Source organism: Gossypium hirsutum, chromosome D10, assembly GCF_007990345.1.
Source record: "Gossypium hirsutum isolate 1008001.06 chromosome D10, Gossypium_hirsutum_v2.1, whole genome shotgun sequence".
In the NCBI taxonomy this organism is placed as follows: Eukaryota; Viridiplantae; Streptophyta; class Magnoliopsida; order Malvales; family Malvaceae; genus Gossypium; species Gossypium hirsutum.
In genome coordinates this window covers 5,783,990-5,808,655 of record NC_053446.1, presented here as the reverse complement: position 1 = coordinate 5,808,655, position 24,666 = coordinate 5,783,990, and the positions used below count along the sequence as shown (strand labels likewise).

The following is a 24,666-nucleotide window of genomic DNA, read 5'->3' as shown; positions in this document are numbered from 1 at the left end:
AGGATAAAAACCACGGGCAAAGGAGACATTCTCGACTTAACATTAATGAGTAAACAAAACAAGAGTACAATGAGAATACAAAGCTCACACCTAAAGCTCTCACATAAAGGGTTTCACAAAATTCTCTCAAACTCTCACCAAAACTCCATATACGAATACATTGTGTTGCCCTCAAAGAAAAGTCTTTGATGATTGGCGTGTCTAAAATAAGGTTACAAAGGCCTTTTAAATAGGCTCAATACTAAGGGCTAAAATGACTAAAATAACCCTGAAGTAATCAGAGTCTAATTGGGAGAAGAAGTCCTATTGAGTTGTACAAAATGTGGTTGCATAACATCAAGAATCGTCCTGACGTCGTGACGTACCAAATTTTCTCGTCGCGACATCATATCCATGTCCATTATCAAAAACCCTCAAGTCGTTTTGATGTCAAGCACCTCATCATCCCAACGCCGGACCTATTTTGGCCTTTTTTATTGCTCATCAGCTCTCGTCTAAGGTGTTTGCAACGTGTCCAACAAACGTGAGGCACACCCTACAAATCTCCATATTGACTCGTATTTATCACGCCTCTTTTTTCATGCCCCGTCACGAGCCTAACTCAAATTTTACAGAATGTTAACCAAGTCTAAACCATGCTAAAACTTGGAAACTAAAAGACTCTTAGCCTTCAAATTAAAGTTGTATAATGCAACAAGGGCCAACAATACCTAAACAAGAGAAAAACCATCAACTTTCTCCACCTGACTGTAACCCTCTACGAACTATTCGAGTTCTAAAGACCAAAAGGGGATGAGATTCTTCGCTAAATTAGACACATACCTAACATCTAACACGACTCCACCTTCAATCGAATTATATGTGGAAAATAATGAATCGTCACCCTCATTCTCGGCCACATCAGCTACCTTCGTAATTATCTGAAACTATCATAAGCTTAAATTTGTGATCTTGTCGAACTTTTCGATATTTAAATTCATTGTTGTGCCACCGAATGAGTTCATCTAAAAAAGTTGAACCAAGCTATGATACCAATTTTGTTGGGGATCAACCTATATAAACAATAAAATATAAAAGGTAGAGAAGAACGAGCACAAATTTTATGTGGAAAACTCCTCTAAAGAGGATAAAAACCACGAGCAAATGAGACATTGACTTAACATTAATGGAGTAAACAAAACGAGAGTACAATGAGAGTACAAAGCTCAAACCCCGAATACAAAGCTCACATCCAAAACTCACACAAAAGAGGTTTTACAAAATTCTCTCAAACTCTCACCAAAACTCAATATGCGACTACATTTTGTTGCCCTCAAAGAATATCCCTTACTGATTGGTGTGTCCAAATCAGGGTTACAAAAGTCCTTTAAATAATCCCAATACTAAGGGCTAAAATAACTAAAATAACCCTAAAGTAATCCAACTCAAACTAAGAGAGGAAGTCTTGTTGAGATATACAAAACGTGCCTGCATAACATCAGGAATCAGCATGACGTCGTGATGTGCCGACTTTCCTCGTCACGACTTCGTCGCCATGTCCATTTCCAAAAACCATTGAGTCGTCCCGACCTTAAGCCTGTTTTAGCCTTTTTTTAGTTTTTCGTCGATTCTCGTCTAAAATGATTGCAATTTGTCCTATAAATGCGAGGTACACCCTATAAATCTCCACATTTACTCATATTTATCACGCCTCCATTTTCATGCCCCATCAAGAGTCTAATTCGAATTTTGTATATTGTTAACCAAGTCTAAACCATGCTAGAACTTGGAAACTGAAAGACTCATAGTCTTCAAATCAAAGTTGTATAATGCAACAATGGCTAGTAATACCTAAACAGGAGAGAAACGATAAACTCTCTCCACCTGGCTGTAACCCTCTGCGACCAACCTTGCCTCAAATACTTTACGAACAATTCAAGTTCTAAAGACCAAAAAGGGATGAGATTCTTCGATAAATCAGGCACATACCTAACATCTAACACGACTCCACTTTCAACTGAATTATATATGGAAAACAATGAATCATCACCCTTGTTCTTGGCCACATCAACTACCTCCGTAATTATCTGAAACTATTAGAAACTTAAATTTGTGTAAAACTTTTCGATATTTAAATTCACTATTGTGCCACCGAACGAGTCAATCTGCGAAAGTTGAACCAAGTTTTGATACCAATTTTTTGGAGATTGACCCGTATAAACAACGGAACAGAAAAGGTAGAGAAGAACGAACACAAATTTTATGTGGAAAACTCATTTAAAGAGGATAAAAACCAAGAGCGAAGGAGGCATCGACTGAACATTAATAGAGTAACCAAAACGAGAGTACAATTAGAATACAAAGCTCAAACCCTGAATACAAAGCTCACATCCAAAACTCACACAAAAGGGGTTTCACAAAATTTTCTCAAACTCTCACAAAAACTCTATATGCGACTACATTTTGTCGCCCTTAAAGAAAATCCCTTACTGATTGGCGTGTCCAAATTAGGGCTACAAAGGTCCTTTAAATAGGCTTAATACTAAGGGTTAAAGCGACTAAAATAACCCTAACGCAATCCAACTCAAATTGGGAGAAAACGTCTTTTTAAGATATACAAAATGTGTCTGTATAACATCAAGAATTAGTGTGATACCGTAACGTGCCGACTTTCCTCGTCACAACTTCGTCGCTATGTCCATTTCCAAAAACCATCGCGTCGTCCCAACATCGAACCTATTTATCCCTTCTTCACTTTTTCGTCAATTCTCGTCTAAGGTAATTGCAACGTGTCCGATAAATATGAGGCACACCCCATAAATCTCAACCTTGACTCCTATCTATCATGCCTTCTTTTTCATGCCCCATCATAAGTCTAACTTAAATTTTACAGAATGTTAACCAAGTTTAAACCGTGCTCAAACCTAGAAATTGAAATACTCATAATATTTAAATCAATATTTTATAATGCAATAAGGGCCAGTTATACCCGAATAGGAGAGAAACCATCAACTTAATAAGGGCTAGTTATACCCGAATAGGAGAGAAACCATCAACTTTCTCCACTTGACTGTAACAATCTGTGACCAACCTTGCATCAAACACTCTACGAACCATTCAAGTCCTAAAGACTAAAAAAAGGATAAGATTCTTCTCTAAATCAGACACATGATTGACATCTGACACAACTCCACCTTTAATTGCATTATATATGGAGAACATCGAATCATCACTCTCTTTCTCGGCCACACTAGCTACCTCCATAATTATTTGAAATTGTAAAAATTGAAATTTGTGGTCTCGTCGAACTACTCGATGTCCAAATTAATTGTTGTGTCACTGAATGAGTCGATCTACGAAAGTTAAACTAAGCTCTGATACAAATTTTTTGGAGATCAAACCTTATAAACAACAAAATAGAAAAGGTAGAGAATAACTAATACAAGTTTTACGTGAAAACCACGAGAAAAGGAGGCATCGACTTAACATTAATGGAGTAAACAAAACGAGAGTACAATGCGAATACAAAGCTTACACCCAAAGCTCTCATAAAAAAGGTTTCACAAAATTCTTTCAAACTCTCACCAAAACTCCATATACGACTACATCTTTTTGCCCTCAAAGAAAAACCCTTTCTGATTGATGTGTTTAAATTAGGGTTACAAAGATCCTTTAAATAAGCTCAATACTATGGGCTAAAATGACTAAAATAACCTTGAAGTAATTATAGTCCAATTGGGAGAAGAAGTCTTGTTAAGCAGTACAAAATGCGGTTGCATAACATTAGGAATCGTCGTGATGTGTCGACTTTCCTCGTCACGATGTTATTACCACGTCCATTACCAAAAACCATCACATCATCTTGACATCGAGCCTGTTTTGGCACTTCTTCAATTGCTCGTTGATTCTCATCTAAGGTGCCTGATGCGAGTCTCAAGGCCCAATTTCAAACCCATGAATGTGATGGGATCACACTACCTTAAGGCCCAACAATAATGTCAAAGGCCAAGCAAATCAAACCAAGATTTGATCAAATACAAGATTCAAGGACGAATATTTTCTAGGAAAGGGAGAATGATACATGCACGGATGGGGTAAAATTTATTAAATTCCATTCACTGAAACTGCCAATTTTCAAGTTTGGGAAATCAGCAGACTTGAGATGACTTTTTAGATTGGATCCAGGTATTTTTGGATTGAGATGACTTCATGGCATTTGAATATCTATATCTTAAATTCAAAATGCACTTTGAATCACTCAATTTCAAGTTCAGAAACTCAAGTTATGAATGTTTTAGTGAAGACTGCACAAGCAGAATTTCTGGACAGGATTATGACGGGAATTACGAGTTTCGGGCTTTTAACTCGAGTTTAAAGCATATTGGGTTCAGGTTTTGGGCTTATTTTTATTATATACGAGTCCAATATTGTATTTATCAGCTCTTATCATATTATTATTTTATTATTCCAAATTCTTAATAATTATTAAGTAGTTTAAGTTATTTAGGTGTTTTATGTCAACCGAAAAGTTTAGTTTAAAACTACATCTTGTTTAGATTAATTAGAGCTCTAGTATACTTAAGAGTTTTATTTAGATTTATTTAGTTATCCTATATATAGGCCTTTGCATTGTACACAAATCAGACAATTGTTTTCATTAATAAAGTTTTCAACTCTGGGAGTTTATTTATTGTGCAAGATTTCTTTCTTGTGATTTTTAGAAGTAGTTTTCTTCTCGATTTTCTTCAATGAGTTGTGGAAATTAATTCTTCACCTTTCAATTTGCCAAAGATTATTTCTTGGAGGGTTGATTAGAGCCATTAATTGAGTTTATTGGGATTTATATATTAAAGGGTTCAATTGAACATTTATCCTTCTATCCATTATAGCTATCGATTTATCGTTCCATCTTCCACTTTGCTTTAATCCATCTTTTTGCTATTTAGTTATTATTTTGAATATTTATCCTTTATTCTTTTTTTATTTTTTTCTTATTTCCTTTGTTATTTTCTAAATTTATTTATTTTCTTCCTTTCAAGTCACTTCTAAATCTTTTATTCTTGAGTCGAACAACTTGAATTCGACCCGCTTTCGCCTCATTCCTATCAGTGCCTGCAATCTGTTTGATAAATGCGAGGCACACCCCACAAATTTACAATCCTGATTACCAAACGAAAGACCCAACTTGAAACAATACTAAGATTAATTATAAGGGACGGTAAAGACCAATTAAATAAAAAAATATAAAAAGAACACTTGAATCTCACAATACTATGAAACCAAAACTTCTATCTAGCCTTAGTTAGAAAGTATGAAAATTAATTATTCATAATTTCATCAATAGCGAAAATAATATTAGATTGATGAAAAAGTATTCAAAAAGTCTTCCCTTTGAGAGATGCCAAATTCTTTTTTTACAAAGAGGAGTTCTATTCAAATTTTCTCTGTAATATAATAAATATAATACAAATTAAAATCCTAATATGATAAAATTATCAATAGCAACACTTATCCTTCAAGAGGATTTTCTAAATAGTTAAATACAAAAGTAATTGTTTATCTCAAGATTATCCTTATAATTATAATTATCGACATGGAAGCTTAAGTTACCTTTTAAACTCATTTTATTTTTGTGGAAGATTTATAATAACTAATTCCTTACGAAGGATGAGCTTCAAAAGACATCGAATCAAGTGGAGAGTTTTATACAAACTTTACTTACACACATTGGGGGTATATGGAAAGCTAGAAATGCGATTATCTTTGAAAACTCTAAAGAAAGCACACTTGAGACTTTGTAACTGATTACCAATTATTTTTTTCTAGATTATGAACATGATTTTAAGATTAATAATCAATGTTGACAAGGGAAATTGATATCCCCAAATCCATTCACAACCAAGTTAGAGGTAGAGGATGACACCAAAGATAGATGCAAACTATTCTTCAAGTTGGTGAAGAGTAGGAACAAGAGTTGCTCTAGGGATATATCCACTCTCAAAGATAAAAGGGACGGTGTAGTTCTAGTAAAACAGGGGAGCAGTGCTTTATGCAGTAGTACAAGTAGTGCCCATTAAGAGTCCCACTGCGACGAAAACAAAGATGAACACAATCAAGTTGTTTACACAGTTCAATTTTCCTACATCTACGGGACCTTACCCAGAGAGATAATCCACTATCTTAAACCTTGTACAAATAGTTAAGTCCTATCACACACCAGTATAGCAACCTTACTTTTGTACCTAAGATTTGGATCTCTCTACACTAAGTTTTATCCCTGAAAACTTAGTTTGTAAATCAAGTGATTCACTTGTTTACTTACTTCCTAATGAATACATTAGAAGCTCAACTCTCCACCCTTCCAACTTACACAAGCCTGTAAAATATAAGAGTTTAAGACTTGTTAAGATACAGAGCAATTACAATCAATATCTCACTAAAATCGCCTCATAAAAGGCTTTACAAATATCCTCATAAATTTAAAAATAAATTAAAGATCTCTAAGATAAGTCTTTAGATCAGTCAAGCCAACCTCTTCGAAACAATGGATCTGACTGGCTTGATTCATATTGATTCAATCTTTGAAGATTTGTTGCTCCACCAAATGGATCTTCAAGTATAGGCCAACACATGTCCAAAAAATTATCTAAGTGATTGCCCAACTAATTTTGTTGAAAAGATTGCCAACTACAAATAAGGCAAGTTTTGTGACTTGTGCAGTGCCGAGTGCCAAGAGCAACATGCACTGCTTGTGGCACTTCGTGAAGTAATTCTCACATGATTGCCTCAACAATTACCTCTTTCAAGATTAAATAAGGCTTTTATATTGAGAGCATGAATCCATCTTCACAAGGTAACCTTTAGTTCATCTTAATCAGTCCAAATCTCATCAAATCAAATACCCTTAATATAAAGATACAAATGATTGAGATAAATCTTAATTAAATTAGCCCATACCTTATTGGATAACATATTTTAGTATGTAACATAAGTATATTACATTAGGATCCTTGAAAAGAAATCTTGTTTGATCTGATCAAATATACCAACAAATAAGATAAATTATGCAACTTTATGAATTAAGTTGCAACATACGAATTAATTTTTCTTATTTTAAAATTGTGAAACACTCTATACAAAAGTCTAAGCTAAAATCATAGTGGTGTGATCCATTGGCATCAATTTCCATGAAATCTATGGCAGATCCAAAACCATTAACTTTAGGAAATAGTAAAAGTAAAGTGAATGAGGATGATGCCACACTCCATTGGACCAACAACAAAGTGAATATTAAAATTCAAAGTTAAAATATTATTTTTGGTCTTTTTAAGTAATATGATTTTCAAAATAAATATACTTATAATGAACATATTAAAATCCTCAATAATTAAGCATTTTGCGAATTTTACAAGCAATCAGGTAAGTTACTTTTCGAAACAATCATGTAGGTTAAACTTATATATATTTTATATCACAATTTACATTATTTTTTAAAATTGAAATAATCTTTTGAAAGATACTTTGATATGCAACCTTAAGTATTTGGACGAATCTAACAATCATTTGTGCATCACAATTGATAGCACTCTCAAAATTTCTTCCTTGCAAAACCAAGATAAGATTGATGCGATTAAATCATTTTTAATCAAAATTAATGTCCTGAATTGATTAAATTAAAAACTAATGGTCCAATTAGAATAAAAAAATTTAATTTTTTTTGAATTGATAAAAAATTTGTCGTATATCAATCGAATTGAGTTAAAACTAGTTTAAATATTTTTTTATATAATTTATAAAATGAATGTGTATATCTATATTATTATTATTTATATGTGTATATTAATTTTTTTCATGAAATTTCAAAATAAAAATTAATGATTTGATTAGTTTTACCAATAATAGAAAATTAATTGAGAAGTGGATTCATTCATAATAGCAAACCTTCAAACAAAAACTCTTCAAATCAATAATATTCTTCATCTTCAATAATTGAGATGGTGAGATATAGTGCTTAATTAGCTTTTAATAAGCCTATATACCCAAAAAAGCAACAACTTTTTTTGTGTGAGGATTCAACATTGGCTATAATATTCGATACTCATGGAGCCCATAAACCACTAACTTCTTTATTAATACTTTTAATTGTAGCGCATTTGCAAATTCTTCTTTTTAAATATTATTATAATCAACATTTCTTATGAAAAAGAAAATACTATAAAATCATATAAAAGATTTTGCACCATTTATGAATAAAAAATTCTAATCTTGCGCGTTGTAGTCATTTTTTATCATTGGTATTTATCCATTAACATTGAAGGAGGAAAAGATGTTATTATATATGTTATAACAATTTAGTTAAATTACATCAAAATTCATTCTACTATTAATAAGTTTACATTTTGGTCATTCAACTTCAAAAAGCTACAAAATGTCCATTGAACTATTCGAAAATTTCATTTTGGTCACTAGATTATTAAAATTGTTGTTGTATGGCCTTCTCTGTTTGCATCACCTATACCAATCGAAAGCGTTTTTTTCTTCTCTTCTACAATTCAATTTTTTTTCATGAAATAACTTTGAGCGTCACGAATCTGTGAACTAAAATCCAATTAGTTTTCTTCTTCGATCTCTAACACTAACCGTCAAATCGGTTTATATCTTAGGTATGTTTTTCTATTCGTCGTTGAGTACCGACCCATTGCACCGATCGTCGAATCATCAATTAGAGCTTGCTAGCCAGACTCTAAAAAAAAACTTAGCAGCCCAATAAATTAAATAAAAGTTTTCAAATAGTTCAATGATCATTTTGTAACTTTTTGAAATTAAGTGATTAAGACATAAACTTACTAAGAGTTTAGTGACCTTGGGTGTAGTTTATCATTAAGCTATATAAGGTGTTGGAGTTCATATGATGGTGGTTCATATTGTAGTGGTATGGAGAGCCACTAAGAATGGAAATCCAAATATGGTATTCGAATAGAGTGAGGGTTATATGATAGATCTCTCTTTTTCCTTCTTTATATTGAAAGAATAATATTTATAAAAAGAGGTTAACTTGGCACAGGTTCAACCACCGAATGCTCTACTTCATATGTGCAAGCGATAGAGAGGCTAATTGTTAGTTGTGAATACTGTTTGAGCCGATGTGAAGAGACTCGTCAAAGCAACGTCAAACTTAGAGGAGTGATTTAATGATGGATGTTGAAAACAACTCTTCCCCATCTTTTGAGAATTGCATAGGCCCACTTTACATGATGTGACATTTTGATAAGGCAAAATTGAGACTGTGCTTATGGTGAGGAGTTGAAGTTAAACTTCACTGAGTTTTTTCTCAAACGTAAGCATTGGGTGGTTTGACAATAGTTGATATGACTAAGGGATAACAATTATTCCTTAGACAAAAGGTATGTTATAAGTGACTAGGGTAGAGTAAAATCTTTAGTGAGGCTCGTGGAAGTTCTAACAATGCTTGAATAGATTTGAGAGCATCATGATTATTACTCTAATCATTGTGTTTCTACGTTAATTGCTCCTAAACATGTGTTTTATCTTTGATTGGATTTTTTTTTCAAACATACGTTGTTACTTTATTACCATTGTTTCTATTGGAATGTTGCTTTAGTTTCCTGCCTAGGTACTAATAAATAGGACTCCTTTGCAACTTCAGAAACCTTATTTCCTTCTTCTTGTTCTCTGCATTTGTTTTCTTTCATTGTTTTTTTTAGGGGGGAGTTCTTATAAAAGGAAGTCACCTCTAAGCCATTCGTCACATTCACAAGTTCAAGAACTCTAAAAATTCTCCATAAAAATATTTGAAGAAACTAAAGAGCTTGAAGAAATTCTAAAAATGGCATAACATTTTTGAAGAAAGTCGCCTTCCAATCCAGTTCAACTATGGAAAGGGGGTCAAAAGTCATTTTTGAAGAAAGATGTCTTTCGATCTGGTTCAATTGAAGAAATGAGGTTTAAACCTATTTTCAAGATCAAGTCTTGATAACCCTTGAAGCGGACATCATTGATTCAACATTTAGTCTCAATGACCATTGAATCCAAATCCAAATCCAAATTAAATTCTCTAGCAAACATCTCGCCAAACTCAACTTTAAGATCAAGCCTCAACAACCCTTTAAACAAATTACATTCTTCTAAGATCAATTCTAGACGACTCTTGGATCGAAGCTCCATCAAAGAGAAGAATCAAATGAGTTTTTATTTGTAATTAAAAAATATCCGAAGATTGTAACTTCTTTCCAAAGTTCATAAATAAAATTTGACTCCAAAATTTCAAGTTAATATTTGACACAATTTTTGTGTACAAAACAAGTTTTCGAAAAATCTTTCCTTTTGTCCCCATAAATACATTCTTGTAGTAAATAAGTCGGACTTTTCTTTCCCTCTCAAATGAACCACCCCTTTGTCTACAAGGCTTCTTTGGCTCCTTCACTTGATAGAGACCTTTTTTAGTACCAATTCTGGTGCTTAAGATTTGAGCCATTGAAGTTTAACAATATGTGGTCTCTAAATAACTTTTGGAGGTTTTGCTTTGAAAGCGTAGCCCGAGTGGTTTGACTCCGTAAGTAGTGGCATTGTTTGTTGATATACCAAGTCTCATTTCTTGGCTTGTGTCACACAATAAGAAGCAATAATTACAAACCTTAAATACAAATAAATTAACTTTTACTATAAAATGTTACAACGAGAAACTAGCTTGATTACCACAACACTTCCTCTAGAAACAACACCAAAACCTGATCGATGGCGAATTACATTAAAAAATTCAGTTAAAAAATAATTATACAATTAAAGCATAAAAAACAATGTTCATTATTCACCCAATAATTGCAAATGCGTTGTATCGTTACCAAGTAATAATTATAATAGAATAATTTGTTAGTAAGTATTCTGAAGATTGGACCCATAGGAAAATATGTGGATAACTTTAACTAATTAACTCGACTCACCAACTAACTAATTTAATAATATAAGTCAAAAGAAAATCAAACAAGTAAATATAAAGAATGCGTAAAATAAATGCATCAAGTAAAATAAAACAATAAAAATACTATTTAATCATTCAACCTCAATTAATAACCTATTAGGAATTAACAACATGGATGCACATTCACATCTAGACTAAGTACTAAAATGCACAAATGTCACTGTCGCACCTTTTCCATCGCCTCTAAGTGGTATACTATAGTTGCCATAGTTATTAATTGTGGTTATAAGTTGATAGTTTTTTTAATCAGGAACCAATCTTGGGTAATGTTTGAGTGGACTGCTAGTGCAGTGGGTGGGTAGCTTTCAACTCATTTTCCACAAAATTAAATCATAACAAATTTTTCTAAATCAGATTTTAATTCAATTACTAAATCATTAACCTACTAATCTTTAATATTAAATAAATATTAAAAGTTTTGAAGTTGTTGTATTCTAAAATGGCCTCCTCTTTCAAAGAAGAACTAAATTGTTTTATACAACATTTTTCTACAGCAAATTCATGAGCTAAGGTGAAAAGACCAATTAGCCCGATTCAAAATGAAATAGAAAACATGTGCAGAATTTTAAGCCAAAGTCGTGGAACCAATAGTTCAAGCCATGGCTTCGAAAGATAATCCCTACTTCTTCCATTTTCTAACTTTTTCCTCACTCTACTGACTTCAACCCCATTTTTCCTACAAAAATTTATTAAATAAAAAGCAAAAAGAAATGTAAAATCAACTAAAAGAATGTAAATATAAGTGAATAAGGGCCTCAAATATATAACAAATATTCACTCATCACTATGCAAGGAAGAGAACAATATGGTAAAGCCATCTTCCAAGTCCTCGAATCTTCACCTAAATTTCAAACTAGTCAATAGTCATTTTTCTATAATTCAAAAATTCAATATTTATCTACTTTACCTCTTACCTAACTCAATTCATCACTTAACTAAGGAAAATACAAGTCATTTCAAATAAGTTATGGGTTAATTTCCTCTTAAGTTCTCTAACCCTTCTCTTAACATAAAGGCTTAATCCTCCTACTTTAATTCAATCTCAATTCATACTTTTGTCTAGTTTAATGATCTATCCTAAGTCTTAATACCTTTAATAATATACGATAGACACCATCCTTGAGGTACGAAAATAGGAATTTTTTTGTTTATACCCCTTACAGTATCGTCATCAAAATTTTGAGGATGTTATAGCCTAAACCACAACATTTTCATGGCATTTAAATTTAAACGCAACTAGCAATATTGCTTCATCAACTTTTACTTCAACCCTTATATGAATAATCCTATAACCTAAACATATTCTGGAAACAATCCTAAAGGCATTTTCTCTTGATAGTAAATGAAGGGAGGGGCAGGTTCGCAACCTGAACCCATAACTCCGACTTACCAAAGTCAAGCACTTCTAAGACGACACCTTCTAGGTAGTTCTTCAGACGCAGGTGTTTGTATGATTGGCCACGGTCCGTTTCCTTTCATTCTCACCACTGAAAGTAAACCAGAAAAAATACTTCTTTCTGGTTCAAAGATTTCAATCTTACCTTGCAATGCTTAGGTTTTAAGGACAATCAAGGTGTTCAAACTTTAGTTAAAATTGAATTAACTGACCGAATTGATCTAATTCGGTTAATCGGTCGTTGGTCAAATTTAGTTCGGTCTGAGGTCGGTTAATGGTTTTTTAAAAATTTTGGTTAATTCGGTTAACTTTCAAAACAGACAAATAAACATTATTAATATATTTTTTTATATATTGTAAAATTAAATCATATTAATGTGTCAATATATAATAAGTGACAAATGTCTTAAAACTAGTTTAGAACTAATTATTATTAAAATTATTCCAAAATTCTATTTTATTATATGTATATATATGTGATATATATAAAATATGATATGATATGTGCATGTGTATGTATGCTATCCTATATATAATAAACAATAAAATAAAATAAGATTACTTATTTTTACTCAGTTTTTGCTCGATGATTTTGATAAAAGATAAATGTTATATTTATATTTGATTCCTAAATCAATTTAAATTAAATTATTATATAATATGATTAATAGTAAGGTATATAATATGGTAATTAAATTAAGTTAATTATTATATAACATCAGGGGGGAAGCTAGAACAATTTTTTAGGGGGCTGAATGAAATTTTAATTTTTTATAGTCTATATCTTTATAATTTTTAAAGTATTAAATTGAATTTTTATAATTTTAGAGGGGGACCAAAGTGTAATTTTACCTTTACTAATTTAAAATTTTAAAAACATTTAGAGGGCCTAAATAATAATTTTTCATTTTAGGGGAGTGCTAGGCCATGTCAGCCTCCTTAAAATCGCCTCTATATAACATAATTAAATTAAATTAGAGTGTTATATAATGTAATTAAATTAAGTTAGTAATGAATCCTATAATTATATGATAATAATTAAAGAAATATTTTGGAATTCAAATAACTATCCCAGAATTCAATGTTTTAATATATGTTTGTGTACCTTCTTTTATATAATATATGAGATATATGATATGATATGATATATATATATGACAGTTGCATGTAATTATATTATTTTATAATTTGGGTTGAGATTTTAATTTTAAATTTTAATTATAATTTAATGCATGATGTTTAAAGTTATTTATTATTTAAAAGTTATTATTATTAGGAAGGAAAAAAATATATTTAAAACTTAATTTAAGAAAGAGGGCGAACTTTAAATATAACTAAAAAACCAAATATCCTGAAACTCAAATAAGTACCCAAAATTCAAAATTATCATATATGATGCCTGTTGCCATACCTTTTTTTATATAATATATGATATCAAAAGAGTGATCATGGCATTTGCCATGCAACACGTGTACTCATTTAATTTTGAAGGTGTACGATTATTTTTCCTTCATAATATAAGAAAGTGTCAAATTTCATCTAAATTTAAGAATCTTAAAAAGTGACACATATTTTGGCTATTTTCTTGTTCAAATTTCAGTTTCGGCCCCGAACCATGCTAAAACTTGAGTATAATACATACACTTTAATTTTGACATAATTTAGTTCTTTATTTTTAAAATGTCATTAGTTAGTTTTAAATAGTTAATATTGTTATCTATTTCAATTAGAATAAGAATGCTATTTTTTTCTTGAGAGCACTACTTCAATAAAAAATATATATATTTTATCATAATGAATTCAAATGGGTAAAATCCACATCAACATTTTCAATATTAATTTTTTTAACAAGATAACAACTATTGTTGAATTTTTAAATATGAAAAATTAAATTAAATTCCTGAAAATAAAAGTAAAACGATTAAAACTCAAATATACAAAGTGTACAGTGATTTAAAAGTATATTTCAACTTTCAATTTTTTATTTTAGAATTTAATAGAAACAAATAATTAATCGAGTCTCTAAATAAAATTATTATAACATGAAGAAGTGAGTAGTAAGAGGGAAAGACAGGACCTTGCCCCTTTAGTCTTAACTAATCACAACCTTCATCTCTCTAAATTAAAAATAGTTTAATTATGGATAATTTTTAAAAACAGTTTTTTTAATAAAATAAAATAATTTATCAAAGACTAAGGTGCGGATCTGACACGTAGGATAAAAGGGTCCACGAACATTGAACGTTGTTCCATTTTTAGAGAAAAAAAGAAAGATTATTGCCACGTCATTCTTTTGAAAACGAGAACAGATTGATCTCTGTTCAATTTTGTGAAAAAGAAAAAAGATGAAGATGAAGAAACTCATAGAAGAAAAATCAAAGTAGTGAAAATCTGAAAAAGGAAATTGATAAAAATATATATATTACAGAAAATATTTGTAGAAAGCAATGGGAAACCGGGAATTACTGTCATTGGCTCAAAGATCGAAAATTTCTCTCTCTCTCTTTTAAGCCTAAAACCCTGGCCACTCTCTAGATTTACTCCATTAATCAATTTTAATATAATTAAATTAAATCAATTAATAAAAAAATAAACTCTTTACCGTCGTTCCTTGATCTGCAAAATTTATTGTCTACTCTTTTTTAATGATTTTTTTGCAAATGGGTTGGTTTGTTAATTTATGTATTGAAGATGAATCAGCTTACAGATTCAAGGTACTTTTTTTCTTCTATTTTCTTTTAAAATTCTTGTTTTGGGTTAAGTTTTCTAAAAGTTTTGTGTTTGTGGTTTCTTTTTATTTTGTGTCAAGTATCAGTGATCTGTTTCTTTGTTCGTTGAAAATTTAGAAGTTTTAGCTGCGCCATTGTCTCATTTGTCCTTTTCAATTTCATCTTTGTTTAAATTGAGCTATTTATTTTGATATTTGAGATGAAAAGGGAAATTGGGTATGGGATTTTTTTTCCCAGCTATCAATTCTTTTTCATTTAATGTTAAACTCTGGGTTTTTTTTTCTGTTTAATAGATTCCTAGGATCTTTTTTTTTTCGGGGGGGGGGGGGTGGTGTTCAATCTTGTAGCTTTCAGCGATGTAGATTTGTTCTCATATTTGTCTTAATTTATCTTTTATTCTTAGATTTTTATAGCTATAAGACTTTCAAATCTGGGTTATGCTAGAATGTATATAGGATGTAATTTAAATGACATAATTTTCTGAATGCTTATGCTTTTGAAGTTTGGCATTTTGTGTGGAGCTTTAATTGTTGCAAGCTTCATTTTGTAAATGTAAGTTATATGCTAATGTTGAATTTCCCTTTATGTTTGTGAAACCAGGACTTAAAGCGAGGGACCATGAATGACTGGCTGCATTAATAGCCACCAGTGAAGGCTAGGTTTGGGGATTCTTTGTTTGGCAGTTGTCTACTAATTTTTCTTAAAGGTTGATTCTCAGAGATGACACGGCGTAGGATTCGAGCAAGGCTCCGGCTGAGTCATCTCTATACATTCGCTTGTACTAGGCCAGAAGCTACTGAAGAGGGGCCTCATTCTATTGAAGGGCCTGGATACTCAAGACTTGTGCATTGCAATCAACCTCTTATGCACAAGAAAAAACCTTTTAAGTACCGATCAAATTACATATCCACGACCAAGTATAATTTTTTCACTTTCTTACCAAAAGCTTTGTATGAACAATTCCACAGAGTTGCCAATTTGTATTTCCTTGCAGCTGCAATTGTTTCAGTTACACCCCTTTCGCCATTTTCTGCTGTGAGCATGATTGCTCCCTTGGTCTTTGTTGTAGGGCTTAGCATGGCAAAGGAAGCTTTAGAGGATTGGCGAAGGTTTATGCAAGATATAAAAGTTAATAGTCGGAAGGTAAAATTTCATAAGGGGAAGGTGTTTTTGATTATAAGTCATGGAAGAAGCTTCAGGTTGGAGATGTGGTGAAAGTGGAGAAGGATCAGTTTTTCCCAGCGGATTTGCTACTTCTGTCATCAAGTTACGAAGACGGAATTTGCTATGTTGAGACTATGAATTTAGATGGCGAGACAAACTTGAAGGTAAAGAGAGCTTTGGAGGTTACATTGCCTTTGGATGAGGATGCGTCTTTCAAGAACTTCACAGGAAAAATTAAATGTGAAGATCCCAACCCTAGTCTTTACACCTTTATTGGTAACTTTGAATACGATCATGAAGTTTATGCCCTCGACCCTAGCCAGATTCTCCTTAGAGATTCAAAGCTGCGTAATACAGCTTTTGTCTATGGGGTCGTGATTTTCACCGGCCATGATAGCAAAGTCATGCAGAATGCCACGAAGTCCCCTTCGAAGAGGAGCAGAATAGAAAGGAAAATGGATTATATAATATATGTTCTTTTTAGCCTCCTTTTGGTGATCTCATTGGTAAGCTCTATCGGTTTTGCAGTGAAAACAAAGTTCGACATGCCAGACTGGTGGTATCTGCAACCTCAGAATACAGATGATTATTATGATCCTAGAAAGCCTGTATTATCTGGGGTCACCCATCTGATCACTGCCCTCATGCTTTATGGGTATTTAATACCAATTTCGCTTTATGTTTCAATTGAGGTGGTCAAGGTTTTGCAAGCAACTTTTATTAATCAAGACATACAAATGTATGATGAAGAAACTGGGAATCCTGCTCAAGCACGGACATCAAATTTAAATGAGGAGTTGGGCCAGGTAGATACAATCCTTTCAGATAAAACAGGCACTTTGACCTGCAATCAGATGGATTTTCTCAAATGTTCCATTGCCGGTACTGCATATGGCATGAGCTCTAGTGAAGTAGAACTTGCTGCTGCACAGCAGATGGCTAGTGACCTTGAGGATCAGGATGTAGAAAGATCAACTGATTTCAGGCAAAAAGGCAAACAACAAGAAATTGAACTTGAAACTGTTGTTATTCCCAAAGATGAAATGGTTCATAAATCTCCCATAAAAGGTTTTAGCTTTGAGGACAGTCGCGTCATGGAAGGGAACTGGTTGAATGAGCCTAATGCAGATGTCATTATGTTATTTTTTCGAATATTAGCAATTTGTCAGACTGCTGTCCCTGAGCTGAACGAAGAGACAGGCAATTATACATATGAATCAGAGTCACCTGATGAAGCAGCCTTTCTCGTTGCAGCCAGAGAATTTGGTTTTGAGTTTTGTAAAAGAACTCAATCAAGTGTGTTTGTCCGTGAAAGGTATTCAGCTTCAGGGCAAACAATTGACAGGTGGGGATACCAATGCACAATGTTTGTGCTCTTTGCTAATCTCTCCTGGATTCCTTTTGTTTTAGCTTCTTAAAGGTCCTCTGGGCATCTTGTAGGGAGTTCAAACTTCTAAATATGTTGGAATTTACTAGCAAAAGAAAGCGAATGACAGTAATTGTAAGGGATGAAGATGGGCAGATTCTTGTTCTGTGTAAAGGTGCTGACAGGTTAGTCTCTCTATTGCCCTTTTGACCTCTTCAAGGTATTAATAGATGCAAAATATACCCTTCACCACTATATGCCTTTAATGACCTGATGATTGTGTTTGACTGATTTATTGTTACTTTGTTTGGTCAGCATTATTTTTGATAGGCTATCAAAGAATGGAAGATTGTACGAGGAAGATACCACTAGGCATTTGAATGAGTATGGAGAAGCTGGATTGCGAACACTGGCACTGGCTTATAAAAGGCTTGGCGAGTCTGAGTACTCTGCTTGGAACAATGAATTTCAAGAAGCAAAAACTACTATTGGGGCTGATAGAGATTTGATGCTTGAAAACATTGCAGAGATGATGGAGAAGGATTTGATTCTCGTTGGTGCTACTGCTGTGGAAGACAAATTGCAAAAGGGGGTATGTTATATCACAGTTTGCTTTCTCCAAGAAACTTAGTTTTCTTTTTCTATTTCCTTTTTTCCGTTTTTATTTTTTTCTGGCTTACATCAACCTGTTTTAACTTTCTTCATTTCAGGTACCCCAATGTATAGATAAACTTGCACAAGCTGGCCTGAAGATTTGGGTTTTGACAGGGGACAAGGTGGAAACTGCTATAAATATAGGGTCTGTCTCATGCCATTCAATATTAAGCTTTCTTTTACCTCATCTAATCAGAACCTGAAATTGGATTTCTGATGGAAAGATGCTCCATGAAAGCAATTTAGTGAAAATTTTCATTTTGTGATGTAGATATGCTTGCAGTCTGCTAAGACAAGGCATGAAGCAGATCTGCATTACAGAAATTAGTTCAGATGCCAAAGAGGTATGGTTTTTATTGTGTCTGTACGCGCATGCGTTTGTGTGTGAAAGGACAGGAATTTTTCTTCAGGAAATTGATTTCATTGACGTCTGACTTATTTTCTCTTCGTTAATGATTAGGTAGTTAAGGAGAATATATTGTTGCAAATTACCAATGCTTCACAAATGATCAAACTCGAAAGAGATCCACATGCCGCATTCGCATTGATCATTGATGGAAAGACTCTTGCATATGCCTTGGGGGATGATGTGAAACAGCAATTCCTAGTGTTAGCAGTTCAGTGTGCATCTGTCATATGCTGTCGTGTGTCTCCCAAGCAGAAGGCACTAGTAAGATATCTTTTTCCTTTCTCTTCCTCCCCGCTTGTTCTAAGTTTTTAAAGGATCAAATCAGGTGAGACTCCTCATGGTGAGATCTTATTGCATATTCTATTTATTTAGTACATCCTTTTGGTACCAGGTAACAAGATTAGTAAAAGAAGGAACTGGGAAAACCACCTTAGCTATTGGTGATGGTGCAAATGACGTTGGAATGATTAAAGAAGCTGACATTGGAGTTGGCATCAGTGGTGTAGAAGGTATGCAGGTTGGTAACGTATTTCCCTCTTCGTACAGTTGCAATGTCTGCCTGTAATGCTAGTAGCAAACAAACCTTTTATATAGTTTTATGTTAAGGATATTTATATATAAGTATGAATTTTGAAGAGAAGAGATCATCTCATTAGAACTGGGCTTTAGATGGGAATTTGCTAGTTTGGTCCTTTTTTGAATTTGTGAGACACACACAGATATAAACCTTAGCTTATACAGCCATCCTCATTGGGAGATAAAGTAATTGTTAGGCTTCTTTTGGCTGTTCTTTGAAATGTTTGGAGCATGACTTGCTAAAATTGTAAGCATTTGCTCTTCAATTGCTGACAAAAATTTCCTTCCCTATCTTTAGCAGTTCTGTCTTGGACATGATGCTTGTTTATTGAGTTTTTTTCTGTATGTTAGTGTATTACCTACCTTGTTCGCTTTTTCAGGCTGTAATGGCCAGTGACTTCTCCATTGCCCAGTTTCGTTTCTTGGAAAGACTTCTTGTTGTCCATGGACACTGGTGTTATAAGAGGATTGCACAGATGGTAATAATGAGGGATTGCCTTCATTTTTCATTTTCTTGCACTCTTTCTGCTTGGTCAACCTCTAATTCTGTTCCACTTCGACCTTCAGGTTTGCTATTTCTTCTACAAGAATATAGCATTTGGCCTCACCCTTTTCTACTTTGAGGCATTTGCTGGCTTTTCTGGACAATCAATTTATGATGACTGGTACATGTTACTGTTCAATGTTCTTCTTACATCATTGCCTGTAATCTCACTAGGAGTTTTCGAGCAAGATGTTTCTTCTGAGGTCTGCTTGCAGGTTAATCTGTGCTCTGTAAATAATTTTCTTATTAACAAAATTCATCCTTGCCACGAGCGACTTTATTATAAGATTTTGTATGCCTATTTGTGTTGCAGTTTCCTGCAGTATATCAGCAAGGACCTAAAAATTTGTTTTTCGACTGGTATAAGATACTTGGTTGGATGGGCAATGGCCTTTATTCCTCTCTCATTATTTTCTTCCTCAATATCATCATCTTCTATGATCAAGCTTTCCGTGAGGAAGGACAGACTGCTAGTATGCCTGCTTTGGGAACAACAATGTTCACGTGCATCATTTGGGCGCTCAATTGCCAGATTGCCTTCACAATGAGCCACTTCACATGGATCCAGCACCTCTTTATATGGGGAAGCATTGCCACTTGGTATTTGTTTCTCTTTGTTTATGGCAGGCTATCTCCCAGCATTTCAGGTAATGCCTTCCAAATTCTAGTAGAAGCTCTCGCTCCAGCACCGATCTATTGGTTGGCCACCCTCTTAGTAACCATCGCTTGTAATCTCCCATATTTGGCCCATATATCTTACCAAAGATGTTTCCACCCATTGGATCATCATATCATCCAAGAGATCAAGTACTACAAGAAAGACGTCGAGGATCAACGCATGTGGACTAGGGAGCGATCGAGAGCCAGAGAAAGGACCATGATCGGGTTCTCAGCACGGGTAGATGCAAAGATCAGGCAGTTAAAAGGGAAGTTGCAAAGAAAACAACTGTCTTCAGAGATTCATAGCCCAGCCCGTTCATCATAACAACATTCAGTCAATCTTAGGTATTTTTGAAGATGTTTAGGGTTCTTTCTTTTCCGGCCATTTGCAGTGTCACTTTGAGGCCTTTGTTTTTATCATTAGTTATTATTAGCTTGTTGATGCCTTTAGGGGGGGTTATTGCATGTACACTAGTTGACAAATGTAAGAGCGGTGGCCTGTGAAAATAGTAGAAGAATATGTTCATCATTGTTTAAAAACTTGCCATATCTTGGCTTGTTGATGTTACTCTTGTATAATGTAGAATGTTGAAACTGTATATGTAAAGGGAAAAAAAGGTAGGATTTGACACAAGGCCAATCTTTGCTTCTTTAGAACTATTATTACAACACTTCTTTCATGTTTTGTTCTCTATTGTTCATTGACTATATTATTATTTTTGAGTTATTTTAGTTGGTTGCAATTCAAAAGCTATAAACCACCATTTAATTTTCTTGGTTTCATCTCCCATGACTAAAGTTTTATAGTAAATAATATGGTTGGTGTCATGTTGGGCTATGAATCAGCAGCTTTTACTCTGTGGGCTCAAATGTCAGTCAAACTCAACATCAATGGCCAGCCGCTTAGGTGAGAAAAAAGGATTGCATTGGAGGGATTGCCCATAAATGCTTACTTTTCCTGGTGTAAAAATTATTACTGTATCTCAAAGGAGATCTACACGACTCGGACTCGGTTGCAAGGGAATTCAACAGTGTGTTGGTACAAAAATGTCACATTTATGTAATGTTTACTATTATGGTAACAAAAAGAGGATAATACATTGTCAAGGAAAGTTAAATCTATTTCTAGTTTACCAAGTTCCGTTGCAATATCAATTGCAACACAGATACTGTTAATGTTGCAACATAGCCCCATAAACCATGAACTAAGCTAAATTAACACAATCAGAGAAATCAATAGCATTTTCATTAAAAAAAAAATTTTATTGAGCTTAATGTAGAAACTCATCCAAGAAACATCAATTTTCACATTCCATAGTTTATGAAGATTTCAGATTCAAGATTCTTAAATAAAAGGGGAACTTCGCCCCTAATCTCAAGTTTTTCATCCATCATTCACCAACATAGTAAAAGCACAAACCTCAAACAAAACAAAGAGATGAGCCATGGGCATTGATGATGGATCACCTCCAGCCATAGACAACTTGGGTTGCAGTGTCCTTGATCCACCTGAAACTTTTCCTGAAAGACCCTTTCATCTTGCCTTCAACAGCATAAACCTTGTAGCTGGCAACCCTTTTCTTCCTCTGCAGCTCAGGATCAGTAAAACTCCAGCTCTTTGAAGCAGACCCTCGAGAGCTTTTGCTTTTCTTCATCTTAATCTCCTTGCCAAGCTGGTTTTGTTGAACGGAATTTTCACTGTAACACCTCATGTCTTGCATGTTACTTGGCCCTCCTCCATAGTAACTCTTCATCTGCATTTCTCCACCATCCTTGTATGAACTGGATCTAAACTGCTCCATCAATGGACAAAATTCTAGGCAAGGATTGTTCGAGGAAGATTCTTTGGGTGGGAGTTAGTGAAGAGATGAATGAGTGAGATGTGACATTTTCTACTTTGGAATGACACACTATATTATAAGACAGTTGAGTTGCACATTATGGATTACCCTAAAGCTAACTTTGAATGTTCATTGATGGGTATTTGCCACGTGGAATGGTTAATGTTTGAATAGGTGAAGGAATCGAAACCCATTTGTCTAAACTTTACAGCATTTTATGAACCAAAAAGAAAAATATCACAGCATTTGATTTTATGAATTTTTGTGGAATTGTTTAATGATTGTATTGTTCTCGCTGTTGACAGCAGAGCTGTTGCGGGTCCAATCTGCTAAGAATTCATCAATTATTTGCAAGAATGACAGTGTATGTATGACACTGTGACATTTCATATACCTTGATTAGTTCAGTTCAATAAATTAACCAAAAAATCAGTGACATTATAATACCACCATTACTCTCCCTTACTCTATTCTCTATTCTAATGTTCCTTCTTACTCTCCCCGGTTAAGTTTGCATTAGGTTTGTTAAAAGAGATGAGATGAGGTGCTACATCAACAGTCCTGTAAAATAAGAATTGTAACTCGTGGGGTAATAAGGACTTTTTCCACAAATCATTGATCGACTATCCATGACAATCAATATATCCTCGATTTGATCAACATGAGTAATAACTTTATATTCAACTCGGGCGTTAATATGTTGTTTATCTTCAAAACTTTATTTTCGTCTTAGATCGTCCTGCATCTTGTATCATTATAGTCTAATGTGGCCAATATTTTCATGGTAGTAACGTGTAGGCCTTTTTAATCTCCTTTCACCTATTTATGGCGGAGGAACAATATGATCTTTAGCTTAAACAAAAATAGACGGAGAACAAGCTTCCTCGTCATTACCAATGTAACCTAGGCCTCTGTGACATGTTTTAGTTCTTCCACCAACTAGTATTTCATCAAAATTTTCACTTCTGAAGCTCAACTTCTTAAGAATCTCCTGAGTAGCAGCTAACACTTTTTGCACCTCTTTTGATTCAAACTCTCGATCAATAAGAAATACATCTTTATTTTTTTTTCATTTAATCTCTAATTGTCTTTCTTTAGAGTGAAACTATCAATTTGAGGATCTTATTATTTTACACATTAGGTTACAATTTTCCAACAACTTTTTTTTTTTATCATATCGACAACATCATTATAACCACCATTATCACTAGACTTGTCCATGCCTGGTTCGAAGACCCGCCTAAAAAGTGGGAAGTTTTGGACAAAAATATAGGTCCGAAAAATGAGTTTGGAAAAAAAAATAATGTTAATTTTTTGAACGGGTCGGGTTTCGGGTAAGCTTTTTCAGCCCAGTCTAGCCCAGCCCGACCAGAATTTGCAAAAAAAAAATGTTTTTATTTTTTATTGTTTTGCTATCATTTCGATATTATATTGCTACTATTTTGTTGTTATTGTTTGAATATTGTATAACTCTTATTTTATTATTAATATGTTACTATTTTAAAAGTGTTTGCTTGTTAAGTTACACTTATCTTATTGTTATTTAAGTATAAATTTTTTTAATTTTTTTTCCATTTGCTGAAAAACATTTATTTTAATGTTTTTAGTGTATTTGATGTATTATGTTTTTTAAATTTATTTTTATATAAAAATAATATAAAAAATATTAATGTAGGTCGGGTCGGGCTCAGGTTTTAGTATTTTTATCTAGGTAGGACTTGGGCAAAATTTTAAGCCCATTTTTTGGGTAGAGCCCGAGCCTAAAAAATAGGCCTAAATTTTTTATTCGGTCTAACTCGACCCATGGACAACTCTATTTATCATCATTATTGCACTTTTTTGAATCTGTCTCCACAACTATTGCAACACTCGAAAGTATCAGAAAGAGTTTTTGCAAGAATATCTGCCAAGGACGGTACTAAAAAGGTACTAGTAAAGACGGTACAATAGACAAATATGTCAGTCAAAACTATTTCTCTTTGAGGAAAATCTATTACGAGTATATCCGCCAATGAGTAGTTCCATGGGGAACCGTCATAAAAAGAGATCGATAACTAGAATGGTAAATTAGATAACAATCTGTTGGAAACTATAAGTGTTGGATCTAGTACCCTAAGTGTATTACTTTCGTCAACGTACACTTGTAATTTTTTGAACAGATTGGTTAATAAAACAAATTCATTAATTACAATTAATATACTTTGTATTATTGTCTTCAAATGGTTTTTGCATGGAAAGTAAAATGAAAGCAAATATTGCTCATTGGTTATCTAATATTTAACTAATACTAAGCAGTATTATGTAGTCGGATCGTAATACGAAAAGATAGATTGTATCAGTAGATGAACC

The 24,666-nt window shown here is 33.3% G+C and overlaps 2 protein-coding genes across 2 annotated transcripts; one reads left to right on the top strand and one right to left on the bottom strand.

Annotated features, from left to right (window-relative positions):
- Positions 1–14,712: 14,712 nt before the first annotated feature.
- Positions 14,713–21,156, top strand: LOC107916391 (probable phospholipid-transporting ATPase 4). The gene is given in 12 exon segments (XM_016845660.2): positions 14,713–15,088; positions 15,704–16,259; positions 16,262–17,612; positions 17,708–17,818; positions 17,949–18,225; positions 18,344–18,432; positions 18,559–18,631; positions 18,748–18,957; positions 19,088–19,213; positions 19,653–19,751; positions 19,840–20,031; positions 20,130–21,156. Coding segments are annotated over 11 exon segments (3,636 nt in total). The 5' UTR covers positions 14,713–15,088; positions 15,704–15,823; the 3' UTR covers positions 20,802–21,156.
- Positions 21,157–21,763: 607 nt separating this feature from the next.
- LOC107916393 (uncharacterized) lies at positions 21,764–22,536 on the bottom strand. Its single transcript, XM_016845664.2, has one exon. It carries the CDS (start codon positions 22,276–22,278, stop codon positions 21,940–21,942), a length of 339 nt encoding a protein of 112 aa, XP_016701153.1. The 5' UTR covers positions 22,279–22,536; the 3' UTR covers positions 21,764–21,939.
- Between the last annotated feature and the right edge of the window lie 2,130 nt (positions 22,537–24,666).